This window comes from Crassostrea angulata, chromosome 6 (genome assembly GCF_025612915.1).
Source record: "Crassostrea angulata isolate pt1a10 chromosome 6, ASM2561291v2, whole genome shotgun sequence".
In the NCBI taxonomy this organism is placed as follows: Eukaryota; Metazoa; Mollusca; class Bivalvia; order Ostreida; family Ostreidae; genus Magallana; species Magallana angulata.
Window position 1 is genome coordinate 59,520,031 of NC_069116.1, and position 22,848 is coordinate 59,542,878.

The 22,848-nt window shown below is 33.8% G+C and overlaps 1 protein-coding gene across 7 annotated transcripts in view; it reads left to right on the forward strand.

The window, feature by feature from the left end:
• Positions 1 to 4,137: 4,137 nt before the first annotated feature.
• LOC128190272 (cyclic nucleotide-gated channel rod photoreceptor subunit alpha-like) overlaps positions 4,138 to 22,848 on the forward strand; it is a 36,475-nt gene continuing 17,764 nt past the window's right edge. For 2 of the 7 annotated variants that reach the window (XM_052862263.1, XM_052862264.1), the window contains exons 1-2: positions 15,033 to 15,148; positions 15,820 to 16,928. In XM_052862263.1, coding sequence (XP_052718223.1) covers positions 15,119 to 15,148; positions 15,820 to 16,928 — 1,139 coding nt within the window. In that variant the 5' untranslated portion in view covers positions 15,033 to 15,118. Of the gene's footprint in view, positions 4,195 to 13,371; positions 13,495 to 14,680; positions 15,005 to 15,032; positions 15,149 to 15,814; positions 16,929 to 22,848 lie in introns of those variants that run through there. The other 5 variants (XM_052862267.1, XM_052862265.1, XM_052862268.1 and 2 more) reach the window with 5 other exon arrangements.

Consider the following 22,848-nt stretch of genomic DNA (forward strand, 5'->3'; position numbering starts at 1 on the left):
ATCATTTTTTAACTGGTCTTCGGAGAATTATGATGATTTAGCACATTTCTATACTATTATGCACATCTAAGGTATTTTAATAATACATTAATACATACATGTATATGCCTGACAATTAGATCTATATCTGTTGATTTAGCGGCAGATGCCTTCCGCTAAATGCTGTAGGATGCGTTGTAGCCAAATGCAAAAGTTTACAAAACCGGATGCCCGTACACTTTGACGTTGACCCTATTTTAAATGCGTCAGGTGTTCGTATATATATTCTGTGACGTTGGCCCTTTGATAATTGCGTCAGGTATTCAGACAAAGCGTCACAGAGAGTTGACCCGGTTCGAGCGATGGGTTTAATATTCCTATCCGTGTTCGCAAATCTTAACCAGGGCCCAACAGACATCAAACGACTTCAGAAGCGGACCTATAAGCTGTGTACGTATATTAAAAAGCTCCAAACGAGCCGGAGCTATCGTTTTAATACAGTGATATTATATTTCAAAAAATGTTATAATTTCATTGAGCAATTATACCCCGTTGCAATTAGTAAATGAAAAAAGCAAAGTTTGAAAAAAAAATCGTCTTATGTCTAATTTGGCCGCATCAATGGGATTTTATAAAATTAATCATCTTGTTTTCCATGCATCGTAGAGTTGAGTGACCATTATTTGACCATTACTGTACTGGTCTTAGTAAAATACGTTACCAGCAGTTGTCATAGTCAATAGTAATACCAGTAAAATTAGTCCTTTTATAAGAATGTTTTTCTAATATCATTGAAACCTATCTGGAAAATGAGACAGAAGTAAATGAGATCTTCTTTTTCTAATTGGAATCTTCCAGGATTCAATTCCCCTTGATTCAAACAAAAAACACGCCTATTTAAAATCTTTATGATCAAAACAGGTCATTGACGCTGTTCATCAGTACTGATTTGAGACAACATTAAAATCTAGAGCTGTGGACACTGTATACGCAGACTCTTTTAAAGAGGCTAGTGGTCAACAAATTAACTATAGATCTGCAGAATTTCTTTTCAAAAATGATTTTTAAGGTATAAACATTTATTTAGTAAAAAAAGATAAAATATTTCCCTATTTCATAATATCGAACTCTACTTTTTATTGAAATTAATAAAGTATTAAAAAAAAAGACCACGACCTTCGAGCTCTCTAGATCATTATCAGCAGAGTAATGATAGTTCAATGATTTATCAGCAGAGTAGCGAAAGTTCAATGATTTATCAACAGGGTAGCGATAGTTCAATGATTTATCAGCAGAGTAGCGATAGTTCAATGATTTATCAATAGAGTAGCGATAGTTCAAGGATTTATCAACAGAGTAGCGATAGTTCAATGATTTATCAGCAGAATAGCTATAGTTCAATGATTTATAATCAGAGTAGCGATAGTTCAATGACTTATCAACAGAGTAGCGATAGTTCAAGGATTTATCAGCAGAGTAACGATAGTTCAATGATTTATCAACAGAGTAGCGATAGTTCAATGATTTATAATCAGAGTAGCGATAGTTCAATGATTTATCAACAGAGTAGCGATAGTTCAATGATTTATCAGCAGAATAGCTATAGTTCAAGGATTTATCAGCAAAGTAGCGAAAGTTCAAGGATTTTTCACCAGAGTAGCAATAGTTCAAGGATTTGTCGGCAGGTTAGCTATAGTTCAAGGATTCGTCAGCAGAATAGGTATAGTTCAAGGATTTATCAGCAGGGTAGCTATAGTGCAAGAATTTATTAGCAGATTAGCAAGGGTGCAAGGTTTATCAGCAAAATAGCTATAGTTCAAGGTTTTATCAGCAGAGTAGCTATAGTTCAAGGATTTATCAGAAAAGTAGCTATAGATCAAGGATTTATCAGCAGAGTAGCTATAGTTCAAGGATTTATCAGAAAAGTAGCTATAGTGCAAGAATTTATCAGCAGAGTAGCTATAGTTCAAGGATTTATCAGCAGAATAGCTATTGTTCAAGGATTTATCAGCAGAGTAGCTATAATTCAAGGATTTATCAGCAGAATAGCCATAGATCAAGGATTTATCAGCAGAGTAGCTATAGTTCAAGGATTTATCAGCAAAGTAGCTATAGATCAAGGATTTATCAGCAGAGTAGCTATAGTTCAATGATTTATCAGCAGAGTAGCTATAGATCAAGGATTTATCAGCAGAATAGCTATAGATCAAGGATTTATCAGCAGAATAGCTATAAATCAAGGATTTATCAGTAGGGTAGCTATAGTTCAAGGATTTATCAGCAGAGTAGCCATAGTTCAAGGATTTATTGGCAGGGTAGCTATAGTTGAAGGATTAATCAGCAAAATAGCTACAGTTCAAGGATTAATCAGCAGAATAACTATAGATCAATGATTTATCAGCAGAGTAGCGAAAGTTCAATGATTTATAAACAGAGTAACGATAGTTCAATGATTTATCAGCAGAGTAGCGATAGTTCAATGATTTATCAATAGAGTAGCGATAGTTCAAGGATTTATCAGAAAAGTAGCTATAGGTCAATGATTTATCAGCAGAGTAGCTATAGTTCAATGATTTATTAGCAGAGTAGCGATAGTTCAATGATTTATCAGCAGAGTAGCGAAAGTTCAATGATTCATCAGCAGAGTAACGATAGTTCAATGATTTATCAACAGAGTAGCGATAGTTCAATGATTTATAATCAGAGTAGCGATAGTTCAATGATTTATCAACAGAGTAGCGATAGTTCAAGGATTTATCAGCAGGGTAGCTATAGTTCAAGAATTTATCAGCAAAATAGCTATAATTCAATGATTTATCAGCAGAATAGCTATAGTTCAAGTATTTATCAGCAAAGTAGCGAAAGTTCAAGGATTTTTCAGCAGAGTAGCATTAGTTCAAGGATTTATCGGCAGGTTAGCTATAGTTCAAGGATTTATCAGCAGGGTAGCTATAGTGCAAGAATTTATTAGCAGATTAGCAAGAGTGCAAGGATTTATCAGCAGAATAGCTATAGTTCAAGGTTTTATCAGCAGAGTAGCTATAGTTCAAGGATTTATCAGAAAAGTAGCTATAGGTCAATGATTTATCAGCAGAATAGCTATAGTTCAAGGATTTATCAGCAGGGTAGCTATAGTGCAAGGATTTATCAGCAGAGTAGCTATAGTTCAAGGATTTGTCAGTAGAATAGCTATTGTTCAAGGATTTATCAGCAGAGTAGCTATAATTCAAGGATTTTTCAGCAGAATAGCTATAGATCAAGGATTTATCAGCAGAGTAGCTATAGTTCAAGGATTTATCAGCAGAGTAGCTATAGATCAAGGATTTATTGGCAGGGTAGCTATAGTTCAAGGATTTAGTAGAATTTTCTGATATGAAGAGTATGTAGGTACACCATGGTTTCATTAATATCTGCGGGCACCAATTTTCTTGGATTAAGTGAAAACCACAATTTCAAGGATACGTAAATTCGTGGATGATTACCATATAAGAACATTAGTTTATTAAATATTATATTTCAATAGACATTTAATTTTTTGGATCAGCTCAGCAACGAAATTAAGGAAAACTGGTATTCAGCACGAATATTGATGAAACCATGAACTGGATAAATCATACAATACTATAAACATTAACAAGTGCATGTACTTCAAAATCTCACATTCATTACTTTGATGCTAAAAGGGGGTGACTAATACCTGTTGAAATGTAAGAAATTGGAGAAATCTAATATACATGTATATAGGGAAATAATCGCTCCCATTTTATTTTCGTCCCTTTCGCCCTCGTTGCCAGCGGGCGAATAAAGACTGGATGAATCCCTATGTCTCATATATATATTATTTTTCTTTAAACACAACTGTGTCTGAGCGAATTCAAGACGGGGCGAAATTGTTTGCAAGTGTAGAAGGACGAAAATTACACAGGGCGTTAATTACCCTGAAAATAGTACATGTATGATATAAGTTTTAAGAGTAGATACCATGGTAATATTTTACATAATGATGTCTAATCTTTTAAAAACGTTACCATGCATGGCTTCACAAGTTGACGATATATGTAAATAATAGGTGAGAAAATATTTGACGAAGTCAAACTAACCCTGGACGCTTCTGAAGGTAAATATAAACCCTTTAATGTAGGTAATGTAGGTAATGAGAGGTCCCCGGCGGCTAATTACACTGTAGTTAGAAAATGACCTGATTCTGGAGAAATGGTAAGAACTTCATTATTTACTTTCGGATTGTAAATTTAAGCAAAACGTAAGAAAAAATTCATTAGAAAAATATTCAGCTAGGGACACGTACATGTACTTGATTGTCTAAATCAAGTCAAATAGGGGTATACAATGAATTTACCCATTGAAAATCTTATTATTCTATAAACTATATTTTTTTATATACATGTATGTATTTTGCTCAGCTCTGTTTGTGGGGGTCTCTCCGAACAAAGTCCACCCCCTAGACTGGCCCACAGAACCCTCGTTTTTACCGGATATTTCTACATTGCATGTTCATCTGTCAAATATTTGATTGCTCTATTTCCTCCACTTTCTCTCGATTTTAGCTTCGGCCTCTTCATAATTTCTGAGATTCTACTTTATGCTGTAGTTAAAATGTCATCTGTATAATCACTTGCAATAACTAATGTAAATTTTGCTCTGTTTCCCTTTTTTTCTGGAACCAGTTTTGAGCGATTTGACAGAACACTTCTGTTATCAGTTGAACAGTACACATGTAATCAGCTTAGTCTTTGCATTGTAAGAAATTAGTCTACTAACACAATTTTTTACAATATGAGCGTCAAAATATGACTTTTTCCATAATCAAAATTTTGAAAACACATTATTTCATAACTAGAATTAAGATATTAGGACACCGTACACATTTAAACTTAATTGCGTTACAACTTTTTCTTTTTAAAGATGCTCACTATTCTAAAGCTTTTCAATTCAGTATAAAACGACTTGATTATGAAAAAGGAGTAGGGTGCATAAGAAGGAAAAAGTCAATTAGGCGAAAAATAAGATAAGATTTTTGCAAAAGGATATAGCTATAATAATTTAATTTATTAGGCTTGGCGGATTTTTTTAATGTTCACAAGCCCAGTACTTTAATTAAACGAGCTATGATAATACTTAAACAAATTGATACAAACACTTACACAAAACATTTAAATCGCCATCTTATGACGTAGTGTCATAAAGAATATAAACCTTGATGTAGGGAGCCACCTCAGGTTGGTAATGTGCAATTGTTTTTGGTTTTGTTTTTTGAATAATTAACCACGATTTAGAATTAAGGCAGATTGAGGGATTCGCGATTTGAGAAAATAAATTGAATCACATTAAAAATACGAGCAAGTAAGACTGAATAATTAAAAGTTGAATATCAAGTTTTGAAATGTACCCAAACGTGTTTATTTGCTTATATTTATATTCTACTGTGTTTTTCCATTAAATTCCGTGATGTTTAAATGCCTCTAAATGCAACACCTATTCACTGCGTATGAATTTACGAGTAATATACATAAATAGTTCTTAAACCGTGATTTCTATGTTATCGGTTAAAAAATGTATTTCATGAACGTTGTCAAAACACCATGTTTTATAATTATGAAACAAAAAGTGGACTTTATTGTTAAAAGCAACATTTCAAGAGTTATTTATCATGGATTATATTTTCATGCTCGTCGATCTCATCTCAACAGTCTATGTGAAAACCAGTTTAAACCGGTTTTACAAAACAGCTGTTCTTGCTGTTACTTATTCACTCCCTCCGTGATCTGCACTTTATATCGAGCGATATAAGTTAACAATTGATTTCTTCAGTAAGGGAATGTAAATATAAGCATTAAATGATTTATTTTTGACGTCGTCGTGTCAATAACTGCCGTCAGGTGAGCAGACAAATTATCATAACGCGCTAACGCGCGTTATTCAATTTGTCTGCTTACCTGACGGCAGTTATTGACACGACGACGTCAAAAATAAATCATTCAATGCTATATTCTTTCCACGCCCACGCGTCTTTAACTGTCATTTTTTTTTACAAGAATTACAAGGATAAGATATACATGGATTATTTACTACAGCAGAAAGCATTAAATTATATTTGAAAATCTCAGCCTAAATACGCAATATATATATATATATATATATATATATATATATATATATATATATATATATATATATATATATATATATATATATATATATATATAGGTAAATCCAGAAAAAATTCACAGTGGTCGGATAAGATATAGAAAACTTAAATGAATAAAAACACAAAGTCCGAGTAAAACATAAGCGCTTTCATTTTCATCTTCAGATGTTTTACAACTAACCAAGGTAACGCCGTTATTGTGACGTCATAATAACGTTAGCAAAGTCTCTGGTGTTGACGTCACAATTTTGGCGTATTTTTAAGCATAACACATATCAATGAAATAAAAACAATGTAATTTAACACAAACATTGAAATGGTACACGGATGTTATAATAAACTGTTCAATTTAGGTTTATATATTCTTATAAAATGTTTTTCTTTTTCTCGTCTTTCAGAAGTATTACACTCGCACATTTTATAAAAAGGGAAAAAGGTAAAAGATTTCTTTCCACATACGTCCAGATGTTCACTGAGTTTTATTTTACGATATTCCGGTGAATTAATATGTTGTTTGTGTATCCGGATTCGTTCCCGTAATGCATTTCCTGTTTCACCAATATAAAGTTCTCCACAACCAGAACATGTGATAACATAAATTAAATTTCTGGTTTGGCATGACATGTTATTGTTGATAGTGAACTCTTTTCCACTAAAGTTAAATTTTTGTCCTGTTTTGATATATGGGCAGGTACCACACCGCGGATCTTGGCATTTGGTTACTTTGTAATCTGTTTTTTCTGTGAAATTTGACTTGGTGAGAATTCTTCTTAGATTCTTTGGTTGTCTTTTACTGTTAATAAACTTCTGTTTTTCAAATATTTTAGAAAAGGTTTCATCCGTCTTCAAGACTTCGTTAAGATGTTTGACTGTACGAGTAACGTTTGGATTTCTTGGGTTATATGTTGTTACTAATGGGATTATGCATTGAGTTTTGTTCCGTTGAATGGGATTAAGTAAATCTTTTCTATCTAATTTTTTCCTCCTCGAATGTCTGGTTAACTTTTTCGAGGAGGACACTGGAAAATATATCTTAACTAACTATCCGGATACACAAACAACATATTAATTCACCGGAATATCGTAAAATAAAACTCAGTGAACATCTGGACGTATGTGGAAAGAAATCTTTTACTGTTTTCCCTTTTTATAAAATGTGCGAGTGTAATACTTCTGAAAGACGAGAAAAAGAAAAACATTTTATAAGAATATATAAACCTAAATTGAACAGTTTATTATAACATCCGTGTACCATTTCAATGTTTGTGTTAAATTACATTGTTTTTATTTCATTGATATGTGTTATGCTTAAAAATACGCCAAAATTGTGACGTCAACACCAGAGACTTTGCTAACGTTATTATGACGTCACAATAACGGCGTTACCTTGGTTAGTTGTAAAACATCTGAAGATGAAAATGAAAGCGCTTATGTTTTACTCGGACTTTGTGTTTTTATTCATTTAAGTTTTCTATATATATATATATATATATATATATATATATATATATATATATATATATATATATATATATATATATATATATATATAATCAACACAGGACGATAATTATTCAATTATTCTTACATGATAGAAAGAAGCCTAATAAACCACCATGGTTTATGGAGAACTGTATTTTTTGCAAAAAGTGCTTTAAAAAAATAAAGAAATGATAAAAATTATGAAATTTTAAAAATTGTTAATCCCTTAACTAATGCTTTGACTTTGTAATGCAAGCAAACTTGAACTCATGATTTATTTGACATATTCTGTGGATTTGGGAATTTGAAATCAAAATCACGAAGTTTGATAATCTTTTAGCTTTAGAAAAGACAAATACATATGAAGAAAAACTGAAAAAATATTATGCTTATTTTTTGGCACAATTTGGCCTTTAAAACCCTCATTATAAATCTTAACGTCACATGTATATTATATAATATAATTCTAGATGTAACGCGCTTTATGATTGGCTGAAAAAATTATTTTGTATCGTATAAAGAATGTTGCCTACAACACAGTAATGCCATAAAACTTAGCCGAGCTCACTTTTGATCTCAGTCTCACTTTTCCACTATATTACATTGTATCCTTGTGAGAAAGTGAGCTAGGGATCAAAATAAATCTCGTCTTAGTTTCATGGCCCCGGGGCCAAATTAATTCGTCTGACGTTACGTTTATATTTTGTACAATTCAATATCATTTTATAGGTCAAATGACCGTTTTAAACGACAATTAATCGCAAAAAATTAAATAAGAAGGGAAGAATTCAATATATACCTACCCAAGTCATAATTACATAAAATAGGTTGGAACAGTTTACGCGTTTTCTCTATATCAAACCTCTCGCGGTTTATAGAGTGTAATCTGCCTCAATCCATTTTGAATTTAAATTGTTTAAATTGGCTATAGCATTTTTTTTTTTAGATTTATTGTTTATTGACATTTTGTTTTCAAACAATAACAAAAGTACTTACTTCATAATTATTCAACATAGATGTATAGGATCTTTAAATATAAGTAGACATGCACATTTTCATACAGAGTATTCGACAGAAGTCTTATAAGTAAAAAATATTTGAAAAAAAAAAACAACATAAAAAATGATTGACAAAAAGGTAATGAAAAAGGTTTCAGAATTGTTCAAACATACATGTATATTTCACTTTTAGTACAATAAGATATTGCTTATGCTAACATGAAGGGCCACAATCTACTAACTACAAGTCTCTAATGCCCCATGTTAGCAAAACAGCGACCATACATGTACCTGGTACATGTGGACCTGCTATAAAAAATAAAAATAAGTTATGTATAAATTTACCTCTTATATGAATTATAAACTGCTTCTAATACGTTTTAAAAGGATTGCAAAACTCCTTTGTGACAGCGATTTGTAAATCTTACAGAAAAAAGATAGTACATATTTAATATGATTACATATTTATTGCGGTTTTTCCTCTTTGTTTTCAATTCTACAATACATTTTATACTTAAATCAAACTGTTAAGAAATAATGTTATCTCATTCTTTTCAAAATAAAAGCCTATTACTATTGTTTACCATGATACATCAAAATTTAAACTTTTTTAACAGTATCCCATATTTGACTTACATTCTTACATCTTAGAATGAGATGCTCGTTGTTTTCCTTTACATCATAACAAAAGACACACATACCATTTTCAACAATTTTCCATCTTTTCACCATTTCTCTATTACATTATAGATTATTTAGTAGCTCTAATTGAAGTCAGATATTTTCTTGTCTTTAATGGCTAAGATTTTTTGTTCATAAATAAATTTCCATGATTCCTTGGAAATTTCAAAAACATGTTTATAGTAAAATTGATGTAATGCTGCTACAAATTGTTTTTGACAAAAAATGTCATAAATTAGCTTTGAATCAATATCGCAGATGTATACATGGTTTTTAAAACACAGTTCAAAAGACGTTTTTCCGAATACAATGTTTTTATATTGAATATCTGAAAAATCACATTTTTGAAAACATTTTATAAAGATCGTTTTTATAATTATATATTCACATATCCAGTTTCTTTTACAGACAAGTTGGTCACTAAACCATTCTGCGGGTTTTAAACCATTTTCGTTTACATTATCGTTAAAGTACCTAATACCACTCTATAGCAAATTAATTCATTCCTTAAATTGTTGCATTGTGTAGACATACATGTATAAACAAAAACTAAATGAAAATAAAAATATTGATTTTATAAACAGCTGTAAATGTAAAGTTAAGTGCAAAAGGTCACCAATTTGTGCATCTTGATTCATGGAGTTTTTGTGCTTTATTTATCCTGATCGATTTGCATTATGGAAAACAAAAATATTTGATGTAATACTATATATAAGATACATGTAGTACATTGTATGTCATACACAACTCAACTGTAAAAGCATTTGATTTTTGAAATTATTAGCGTCGATAATTTCTTTTTCAGTGTAAAATGGTCAAATTAAAAAGTCATAACTCGAAGATGAACACTACCCTTCCCTTTTCTTTGTATATTTGTAGCATGTTTTGTTCATATGATTACACGGCATACATGTACACATTTAGGAGTGAACTAGTGAACTACCTGAGGAAATGAATATTACGCTTACAGTTCTCACCAAGTTATCAATTCTGTTAGGCCTGTAGGGATTCTTAGTAGACATAACTCAGTATCAACCAACTTTATCTCCTAGGGTAGATTTTGAATGTCATAATTATTACTTATCTCTGAATTTGAGACAATTGGAAATAAATATAACATTAAGAAACAACATTACTTCAAGAGAACTTTCACATCCGCCGCTGCGAAGTCTAAAAGTGACCTAGGATGAGCGTCAGCGTATTACACACATCTTCACCATTAAGCTATATGGACTTAAATAAGTGCACCAGTGAAGATAGAGACCAAGTCTGTTAGTTTGTATTTTCGTATAAATCAAAGTTACAATTTGCATAACTGAGGCATGAAAATCAATCAATAATGTTGCTTTCGAAATACAAACTATTTAACAAGCCTTTCCAGTGTTCACGGCATTATAAACTACACTAACTTACTAACCATGATGTTAATGCACGCCATTGACTATGCCCTCATGTCTATCGAAACTTATAACGCAGGGCCACTGAATGCTGAAGTATTAGCGCGTTTTTTGTATGTGGTCAAACTCGATAAGGCACTGCGCCCACTCCCAATCAATGATGACTGAGTGGTAATGCTCTCCTTGATGTCCTATTATAGCAACCTCGAGAGAGAACAGATTTAATTTGTTACAAATATGCAATTGTGAACATCTGTAACCTACGAGAACTAACAAATAAACTGACAAATACAGACAGACAGACAGACACAACAAAGACGATGAAATTTAAGATAAATGTCAAGATTTACTAGTATACGGACAGTCATAAAACAGACACTGTTAATTTTTTACAGACAGCTACACGACATACACTATCATGATGATAAAAAACTTTCAAAACTACGGACATCTACACAGGATACACTGTCAATATTTATACGGATAGTGTAATGTCACAACATACACTGCCAATATTTATACGGATAGTGTAATGTCAAAACATACACTGTCAAGATTTATACGGATAGTGTAATGTCACAACATACACTGTCAATATTTATACGGATAGTGTAATGTCACAACATACACTGTCAATATTTATACGGATAGTGTAATGTCAAAACATACACTGTCAAGATTACGGACATCTACACAGCATACACTGTCAATATTTATACGGATAGTGTAATGTCACAACATACACTGTCAAGATGACGGACATCTACACAGCATACACTGTCAATATTTATACGGATAGTGTAATGTCAAAACATACACTGCCAATATTTATACGGATAGTGTAATGTCAAAACATACACTGTCAATATTTATACGGATAGTGTAATGTCACAACATACACTGCCAATATTTATACGGATAGTGTAATGTCACAACATACACTGACAATATTTATACGGATAGTGTAATGTCAAAACATACACTGTCAATATTTATACGGATAGTGTAATGTCAAAACATACACTGTCAATATTTATACGGATAGTGTAATGTCACAACATACACTGTCAATATTTATACGGATAGTGTAATGTCACAACATACACTGTCAATATTTATACGGATAGTGTAATGTCAAAACATACACTGTCAATATTTATACGGATAGTGTAATGTCAAAACATACACTGTCAAGATTACGGACAGCTACACAACATACACCTACAATATTTTTACGGAACTCTAAACCACGAACACTCAAGATTCATACGGAGAGATAAAGTCACTTTCAGAATTTATACAGACAGTTACACACAAGAAAATGTCAAAATTTACACGGACAGATACATAGCTGACACTGTCGATTACAATGCAATTACACAACATACGCGGTCAAATTTTATACAGACAGTTACACAACAGAAAATGTCAAAACTTACACGGACAGATACATAGCTGACACTGTCAATTACAATACAGTTACACAACATACGCCGTCAAATTTTATACAGACAGTTACACGACAGAAAATGTCAAAACTTACACGGACAGATACATAGCTGACACTGTCAATTACAATACAGTTACACAACATACGCGGTCAAAATTTATACAGACAGTTACACAACAGAAAAATGTCAAATATTACACGGACAGATACATAGCTGACACTGTCAATTACAATACAGTTACAATACATACGCGGTCAAAATTTATACACACAGTTACACAACATACGTGGTCAAAATTTATACAGACAGTTACACAACAGAAAAATGTCAAAATTTACACGGACAGATACATAGCTGACATTGTCAATTACAATACAGTTACAGTACATACGCGGTCAAAATTTATACAGACAGTTACACAACAGAAAATGTCAAAATTTACACGGACAGATACATAGCGGACACTTTCAATAACAATACAGTTACGATACATACGCTGTCAAATTTTATACGGACAGGTACACGACATTAAATGTCAAATAACACGGCCAGATACATAGCGGACACTGTCAATCACAATACAGTTACACAACATACGCTGTCAAAATTTAAACAGACAGTTATACAACGGAAAATGTCAAAATTTACACAGACAGATACAATTCTGACACTGTTATCAGAATACAGTTACACAATATACGCTGTCAAAATTTATATAGACAGTTACACAACAGAAAATGTCAAAATTTACACAGACAGATACATTGCTAACGCTGTAATTCACAATATTGTTACACAACATACGCTGTCAAAATTTATATAGACAGTTAAACGACATTAAATGTCAAAATTTACACGGACAGATACATAGCGGACACTGTCAGTAACAATTCAGTTACATAACATACGCTGTCAAAATTTATACAGACAGTTATACAACGGAAAATGTCAAAACTTACACGGACAGATACATTGCTAACGCTGTAAATCACAATATTGTTACACAACATACGCGGTCAAAATTTATACAGACAGTTACATAACAGAAAATGTCAGATAATGTAATGGATATTATAGTAGATTAAGTGGAGAGAGAGAGAGAGAGAGAGAGAGAGAGAGAGAGAGAGAGAGAGAGAGAGACAGAGAGAGAGAGAGAGCTATTTAACAGTTTTACACTGAACACCTTGCTCTGTTACCTATAAAATGGTAGTATTCTTCTCAGCTTCTCACTCTTTGATTTCTCCCGATCGTTGTCACCTAACAGCGGCGAGTGATGTGTAAATCCCACACAGCCAGTCAGCGCTCTGCTTGGGAGAGGATATAGACGCAACTGCAGCAAGGTAGTCGCATAATTTCATTTTCTGAATTTAAATGTTTACTGAATTTAAAAGGATTCAACTGCTATCAGTAACATTGATTTCGATAGATCTGTCAACATAAAAAGATTATGTTATTATCGAAAAAATATATCAGAATTTTTCAATAAACTCTCGTGAGATTTATTCAGTTAGCTTATTTGTGACTGAAATGAATTTAAAGAGATGCTTTAGAAGTGTTATTGAAAATCCCATTTAAAGGAGAAACTAAACTGTTTGGTGTCATTGTAAGCTTTTTATTAGAGAAAAATCGATTGCACACATACACTTGTGTCCGCTAATTGAAGTTTGTATTTGAATTTTAATCAGCAATTCTTTCTCTAAGTGTATATAGTTAATTAGTGTAAAGTGGGGTCTATAAACTACATTATAAAGGGCAAAGACAACCGCTCTCAATATCCGGCGGTAAAAAGCCCCTTAATCATTTCTGTAATGATCTATGGTGATAAACGGCAAACTGATGAGACGATGTAAATGGTAGTATGTTTTACTTCCTTATGCATGTACAGGTATATACTTCTTATACACGCATATCTCTCTCTCTCTCTCTCTCTCTCTCTCTCTCTCTCTCTCTCTCTCTCTCTCTCTCTCTCTCTCTGAGAACTATAATAGAAGTAACAGATATTTTTTCGCCATGAATTTGTTCGTAGAACATTAAGTATGTGATTGTAATGAATCCAAGAGATCGTATCGACAGGCTTAGTCTATGACCTAGGAACTCATCCCAGTATCCGCATCGGGGTTCATTCCAGTGGTTCCGTTATAGAAATCCCTCAATCATATTGGCCCTATACTCTCGGAACTTTTGTTTCGGTGTGGGGAGGGGGGGGGGTGCAAATAGAGTGATATTCTCTCCGCAGAATATGTTTTACCCCGAGTTGTCGATAAATAATCCAATCTTCAAGAGAAAAAAATGAATTCTGATCTCTTGCTATTTCTCCGCCGAGTATGAATATCGCACCCAGGCGTGGCTAATCGTTATTGGGGCCAAGAGATCATGCAGTAGGCCCTATATCGGCTTGCCAAAATCTTCATTCCAACAACCATCAACATCTTGATATTAAAAACCCATGCTCACAAAAGATATGGAAATATATTTATTCGGAGAGAGTTGGCTTTTGATTAGTCTAGTTCCCTGGTCAGTGGGCTGTCGGATAGCGTGTATTGATTGGAGGAGCAATAACTGTTCAGATTTTACAATACGACTGGAAGACCAGTTTATTTAGGCTAATAATTAATCGCAAGTACCAATGGATACCGTTTCTGCATTCTGGTTGTAAAAATTTTACAACCGTTTTCACAGCCATCTATTAGCACAGGATTTCCTTTTTATGATATCAATGCCGGTCTTTAGCCGATGTGATTGACTTTTTCCACGACTATTGACAGAGATTAAGGAAGCCACCTGTCCTTCTCCTGATGCCACACGCTGCCTCCACAGGACCCGCGGGAAACAGCTGTCTACCTTCAGCAGGTAAAACGCTTGATTATTTGATATCATTAAAAGGCATTTGCCCAGTAGAACATGTTACTGGTTGACGGAGTGATTTGCAACATACGGGGCTTTTAATTTGAAGCTTAGTCAGGGATGGAGATCCGATACACTAGTCTGTTAACGGTAAGGCCAAACCGACTACTAACTAACCAGTATTATTTTAGACTTTAGTTTAAGATGTTTTTCTATAATAATGTTAACTTGCCATTATTAGCAATTGATTGAATTTATTTATTTGGCGGTTAGTTTTATGGTAACTCTTGGCGTTTAGTTTGAGGTTTGCCTGTTTAGCTAAGCAAATGCATCTGCTCTCTAGCGCTCACGAACATTTGTGATTAAGGAATAGGGAATTTGTGCGACTGACGACAACAATGATATTCTGCCCTATTTAGTGCGACTGACGACAAGAATGATATTCTGAACGTTAGGATCACAGATACATTTCTTCTTTATCACTTGCAATACCACCCGAAAGTCCATTTTTTTTAATTGAAAGGTTTTTAAAGTTGAAGGCCTCGGGTAATAGATATGAAACATTATTATTGGTTTGGATAAATCAGAAAGATCAAACTTCCTAATGTAATAAAAGTTTTATCAGTATACCAAAGATCACGATATACTAGAGACAAACATGGCAGACAAATGGACAGTTAAGTCTACCATCTGCTTCCTCAGACATCCAGTGTAAAGAAAAATAAATAAAAAGCTCATTGACTGCCTTTTAACTTGTAATAAACAAGTGATCCGTTTGTATGTGAATATCAGATACTGAATCAGTAATTCTTTTAGAGTAGGATTCCAAAGCTAGACGCCATTGTCGAAGACGAGGAGGGATGAGTGAGGAAAAGACAGACAAACAATTGTTTACAAACAGCATCGAACTGCTGATAAATGAAGAAGGCGCAGAAAAAGAGGAAATTTCCTACAAAAACCCAGACCAACATTCAGACGACGAAAGCAAACGAAGACTCAGTACCACCTCATTACAAAGTCCCGGATCTCCAAAGTTCGAGAGACTCCAGGTTCATCCACATCCGCGTCTGACTTCCGGTAACGTTGGACGTAGATGGCGCAGTATACGGCATGCCGTGCGCGTAACCAACGCAGCGGTTTCTATGAAAAAGGGACTTAACAGAGATGATTCCTTCTTGAAGAAATTTTCGACACGACAGCCCTACCGTTCAGAATCCATCGGGACCATCAACGAGCACCTCGAGAATACGGAGACCCCGGATGTTAGTCGCTCGAGGCACCATACCGTGCTCCAGCCAGACGGTAATATCATGTTCTACTGGCTGGGACTGCTGACCCTGGCCATACTCTACAATCTTTGGACGTGCATTGCGCGGGAAGCTTTTCGCGAGATTCAAGAAGGAAACATGATGGTTTGGATAGGATGTGATATTTTCTGTGATAGCTTATATATATTGGACATTTTTGTGCAAATTCGGACTGGATTTCTCGATAAGGGAATAATGGTATATGATTCTAAGAAGCTATTGATGCGATACGCACAGACAAAAGCCATCATTCTGGATCTGGTTTCTTTAACACCATTAGACTTCCTTCAGTTTACTGTTGGCATTCATCCCATGCTGCGCTTTCCAAGATTTCTGAAAGTCTACCGATCTTTTCGCTTTTTGCATTTGCTGGAGACCAGAACACATTTCCCTAACTTTTTCCGTGTAGCGAACTTGACACACATCTTGTTCCTAGGATCGCACTGGTTCGCAGCTTTCTATTACTTGATTTCTGAGGCGGAGGAATTCGAGGGCGATTGGTCGTATCCGAAACCGGTCGGGCAGTTTGCCTCTGTGACCCGGAAGTACTTGACGTCGCTCTTCTGGTCCACGCTGACCCTAACAACCATTGGAGACCTCCCGCCACCCGAGTCAAACTGGGAGTGAGTAGTTTTTTAAACGTATAAGATGTTGTGTTTTCAATAGAATGTGGTTTACCGTTTTAAATGTACATTTCGACCATAAACTCGAGGTATAAAAAAAGTTCACCCCTATACTAAAGTAGCATAGAAATGAAGCTTTTTATACATCGATATGGATGAGGAGCGCCTATAATCCTGATCTGTGTATAGGGCAAACTTAATAGTTTGAGGACATTTGAAACATGTAAGTACATCGTAGGGCAAACTTAATAGACTGAGGACATTTAGTTCGTAAATCATAGAGCAACTTCTACAAAGTTAACTATTATGATATATATACACATCACCGCATTCTGTGTCCTTAAACTATGTGAAGCTTAGATTTAAAAAAATATTGATAACAATTATATAACAAAATAGTGAAATTCGTTAAAGAAGTTCATATATACATATATATCAATTTCAATCGGTGTCATTTTGTTTCGTTACGTCAGAGACCGATTTTGAAATGCAGCTGCAATTACATGTAGTTAAACTCGACCAGCCAGTGCCGATCGTTTGTGAAGTTACAACATGGTGGATAAACCGCCCAGTTTTGGTCAAAGTAAAACTGGTTTATATTGGAATAATCTCTGTAAAAATAACCTAAAAATTAGGACAAAAATAAGGACAAGTAATTGGAGAGTTATGTCGGCTTGTAACTGAATATCTTTGAAGCCTCGATGTTTTGTTTTTCTATTTGTATACAGTTTCACAATTCAATTTTCCATGTTCTAACATTGATTGCTGCCGGTTGTCAATCGAAAAAGTTTAGTAGCATACACATTCAAGTTGTATTTCAATAGGTTTTTATGTACATTCCATTTCAAACTATTTGTTTGAGCTTTTAACATTGCTGGTGTATTCATCCGCGTTAACTTCTTTAGAATACAGAACTACCTGTAGACAGGTGCGTAAGAACGACGTTGTAACATAGGTATATTCAGATATCATGACCACCTCTTTGTTTCATTGATTGCGGATCTTGGCTCTCCATTGCTCTTTTGCTGTTGATCAATTGATAACGAAAATATCAACACAATGTACTTTGTACACGTAGCATTTTTCTACAACATTCTAAACAAGACGTTTGGTTATTAATATTATATCACGTTGAGATGAAAAATTGCATTTACACGTCGTCCCAATGTAAAACTTTAGAGGTAACTATGTGTGGATTGTTAAGTGATCGGTCTGATGTCATTACCGTGTGGGGGTTATTAAGTGATCGGTCTGATGTCATTACCGTGTGGGGGTTATTAAGAAATCGTTCTGAACGTCAAGCTACTGTACACTGAAAAAAAAACAACACAAGAAAGCGCTGCCTGCGTGGTGTCAGACTTCTAAATACCGGTAGTTGTAGCACATTCATATATGGAAATATTGGCTCTTTCTCTTCACTTTATATGAATAATTTAAGAGAGATTTCCTAGAAAGATAAATCTTAATTCAAATAGTTGAATGATCTCTCTGATAAATCACACTGGCTTTGTAGATTCCGATCATTGCAGAATAAGATGGGCGAAAATTGGGAAAATGCAAATAAGTAAACTGAATTCTAACACTTCCTTCGGGAACCTGTTCTTGTTTGTGTAGTATGTTAATTCTTTTTTTATTTTCATATTAATTTATTTCTGATCATAGTTTTACACAGATTAAAACATTTTATTCATTACAAAATCTTAGCAAATAAAATTATTTGAAATGTGAAATACAGTGAAATGACAATTATTATAGTTTTTACTCATTAAGGTTAACCATTTGGATTCTTAACAACAGTTTTTAAATTTTTCTATTTAGAATTTTCTTCTCATTTTAGACAATGCAATGATAACCTGACAAACAGGGACCCTAACCAATTGTAGACTCGCCCTTCTCTGTATTGTTCTTTTTCTGTTGGTTTTGAATTTTTTAATTCTTAAGTCAAGGATAATGTTTTTAAGAAAGTTTTCTGAGATTTCTTTTACCGGTGTATTTTCAGTTTTTCTCGAATTGCGTGCTATCCGATTACCAGACCTGTTGGAGCACATTATACAAATCTAAATTTGCAAAAATGATATTATATAACACAAATAAACTTAAATTTTATGACAATATCGAAGCGGGAACAAAAACCGCAAAAAATTGTCCTAATTTCTGTTTTTCTATAAACCGCCTGTTCGATAAATTTTAGCAAATTCGAAGAGGCAAAGGGGGTAAAGTCACAACCGCCTTCCTAATGGTACAAACAACTTTTTAAAAGTTGAATTTTTTATTAACGTTCTGCACTTTTGTTTTTGTTTTTCTAAGATGTCGATTAAAAAAACGCTTACATCATATTTTAACTAGCAGCTCTTTAAAAAACCTGTTGCTGTATTTGCGAACGATATTCAAATCCATTTGGCTGGAAGCTGTTCTTGTATAGAGGATGGAAATGTACTATTCAACTAACATATTTCATGACCCATAGATTAAGTCGTCAGTGGGATGCAATATACGGTAATACAAGACACAAAATAAGTTTGAATTACATTAAAATGACGGTAATTACATGTAGATCTTTGGAAATTATACTGTACTGGTACAATGTATTTCTATACTTATTGGCATGTAATAATGTGGCTCTGAAGGTCCATCTCTTTAAGGTAAGCATAATCTTGTTACTTCCTGATAACACTGCATGTGTCTCGGCAATCCAGCGGCTAATCTTGGACTCTATCAGAGCTGATATTTTTATAAGAGACTCTGGCTATTTTTATAATGTAATAGTAGGTCAAAATGACGATCCGTGCCCCAATTAACGAGACGATGAACTAGAATACCGGCATCTCATGAAAAGGAAGGTATATTTCAGGAATTGGTAAACACCCTTATTGGCTCAGTGTAGCAGATAATGTTTGGAAAATAAAATCCAATCCTCTAGCTTTTTCTTCTTTTGTCGATCTATCAAAAAATGATTAATTGGACACAAACCGTAATTAAAAATCAAATTTCTGTTCGGTGTCTGTCGGATATCTTGTTTCCCACCGTGGCAGGTGAGTATTATACAACAGTGATCTATCGCCAGGACATGGCGGGTGTCAGCAGCCCATCAGCGTGAGGGGACCGGGAGTAGATAATGATAGTAAAGGAAGAAGCTGTCTGCGGATCAAACTCAGATAATGAACACTAATGAAGAAGGATTTAGATCGTGTGAACTAATTTTCTCTACTTCATTTTTTTTAGTTCTTTGTTGCATAACTGAACAAAAATTATTGCTACCAAGATTTTTTTCCACATTCTCAAACGGGTTCAAATAGAAATTTAAAAATTACAATTTTGGTGCATTTTCTTTTGTTTAAAAAAAATGCATGGAATGTACTTTCAGTCCTTACAGCACAACTTGATTATATTTTTGGTCTATTTGGGTATTGTCACACGACAGTGCTAGAATAAAGTTAAGCAGATACCATGCTAGATCCATTTAACTATTACGTTTCCTTTGGATAATTATGTTCAAGTTGTTATGGTTTAAATACCATTTTGAGCGCGGTCATAATTTTGCAACCCTTGCTTTTTTTCTTTGTAAACAAGTTCTTGAGATGCGAGTTGTACCAGAAATTCTGTTCACAAGTTTGAAACAGGACTAGATTGTAAGTTATTCACAGAGAGTTTGACTAGAACCACTTTGCATTTTTTTCAAATTAAAGTGTATGGATATTTTGACGACGAATGGTCTGCAACAAAAATAGCCTTGGGATTTAGTAACATTTGAATATTTCGTACATTCCAAGGGCGCTAATGCAAATATTAATTTGGGCCCACTGTCTGAATTATTCATATCAAATTATGGAATGAAAGTTTATGTCAATAAACGCTAATTGTGTGGTTGCCCCCCCCCCCCCCTCAATTCTTACACACCCCCTTATAGCCCCACGTTCGTTTTGATGCGAGCAATTTTCGTTTTATTTCAAACGTTCTTGCAACCTACATATCTCTTGCTCTTAATCCACTTAGATTTAATGGCTGTGAAATATATCATGGTTTTTTTTTATATCGTATGCTTGGGGAAAGATTTAAGCATACAATACATTATTCTTTAAGTTTTTGTCCTAGAAAAGACTACAATTATTGGATCAAAAACTCGAGTTTTTAACAGAAGTCTGAAATAGAATATCAGTTAAAACATGTGTTGATTTAACAGAATCGTTTTCATGATAAATCAAGGACATTTTCTTGTAACGTACAAGTTTCATTTTTATTCTGCCAAATCTCACGATTTATTGATGCACCATAAGGATTTCAATATATTTTAGGCATCCAAAAACCCTTTATTGGCCATTTTAAGGCCTCAAACTTAAATTCCTTGAATTAAAGGATCTTCCATCAATCACAATTATTCTGATTCAGAATGTAAAATGTTTCATAGTGAAAAAATGTTCTAGTTCTATTGTACTTGAAAATTGCATATTATTGCACAAAAATATCCTCACATCTAACCACATAAATATTTACATGTCTGTGATAACACAAAAGTGGAGAAGGATTTTGTAACATATTGACCATTATAGTTCACCAATAACGGGGTTGGGGTGCAAGAATAGCTGAAAATTATATTAATTAATATAAGTAATAAGGAATCATTTCTTGAATATTATGAGGTGATTAAATACGGTCGGGCATGATCAAACCTATCACAGGGGCCTTCAAGCTTGACTAGATTTGACCAAAAAGTTTCTCAAAAAGAACAAATTGCGATTGTTATTATAATTTCTCGCTGCGAAAATGGCGCGATGATCATATTACAAGTAAGAATTAAAACGTTTTTGAAAACTATTGAAAGTATTCACGGTGGGTTTAATTTCGCGGGAAAATGATAAATTGCGAACTTAAATTAAATAAAACCCTCGTTATTATTTGCCAACATACAGTATCAAATAGAAATGTTTTTCTTCAGTACATACATACAATGTATGTATTAGATACATGTGCAACATATAACAGCAAAATCGCAGAATCTCACAAAAACATAGCAAACAAATAAATAGAGACGATGATAATATCAAGACATTTTATTTACTTTCGTATCAATAGATGAAAAAATATGCTATTGATAGACTAATACTTATATGTCAGATTGGGGAGGGATTTGTTCAATATCATGCTGGTGCATGCGCAAGCTAACCTTTCCCCCGAGTGCATTCGGATTACCTGGGGTCCTTTCTAGTATTTTTGCTTTGAATTAGAAATTTCTTGTTGCCATGCTGCTGCTGCTGCTTGTTTATCTATTGATAATATTTGTGTTCCTTGGCAACGATTTTATTATAAAAATATTAATATTAGTGTCGATCTGTGTATCTAATCAATGAGGAGCAAAAACCCATTAAAAATGGACCAAGAAGTGAACCTCACAGGATTACTATAAAAATGGACCATCATTATGTTCAACATAAAACAAACACATCGAGAATCAAAGCAATGTGTTTTGGCGCTGTATTTTTTGCGTCTCTGTGATTTAACCACTAACGCTGAGCTGTTAGTTACTCGCAAAAGCTGTCCACTTTGAGAGGGAAAAACCAATACCACTAATCGCCGTCAAATCGGTGAAAATTACCCACACTTATCACATTGTGTAGCAGCGATTGTCACAGCGCCTATATACAAAAAAAATATAGAGAGGAGGGTCAGGATTTAGAGTGGTAAAATTGCAGTACCAGAGCCCCAGACATGCTATATAAATGTCAATACATGGTTTTGTAGGCCGATTATCTGATCAATTACCCAGCTACCAATTGGTTAATGATTGACATCATCTGTATTCTTATACAGTGTAATGATAAACACAATACAATATGTGGACTTAAATTAGTGAATTTAAAAACTGTGATTTGCGGAGACGTGAGTTAACACTCTACATTTATGAGGGGTGGGTGGTGGTGGCCAT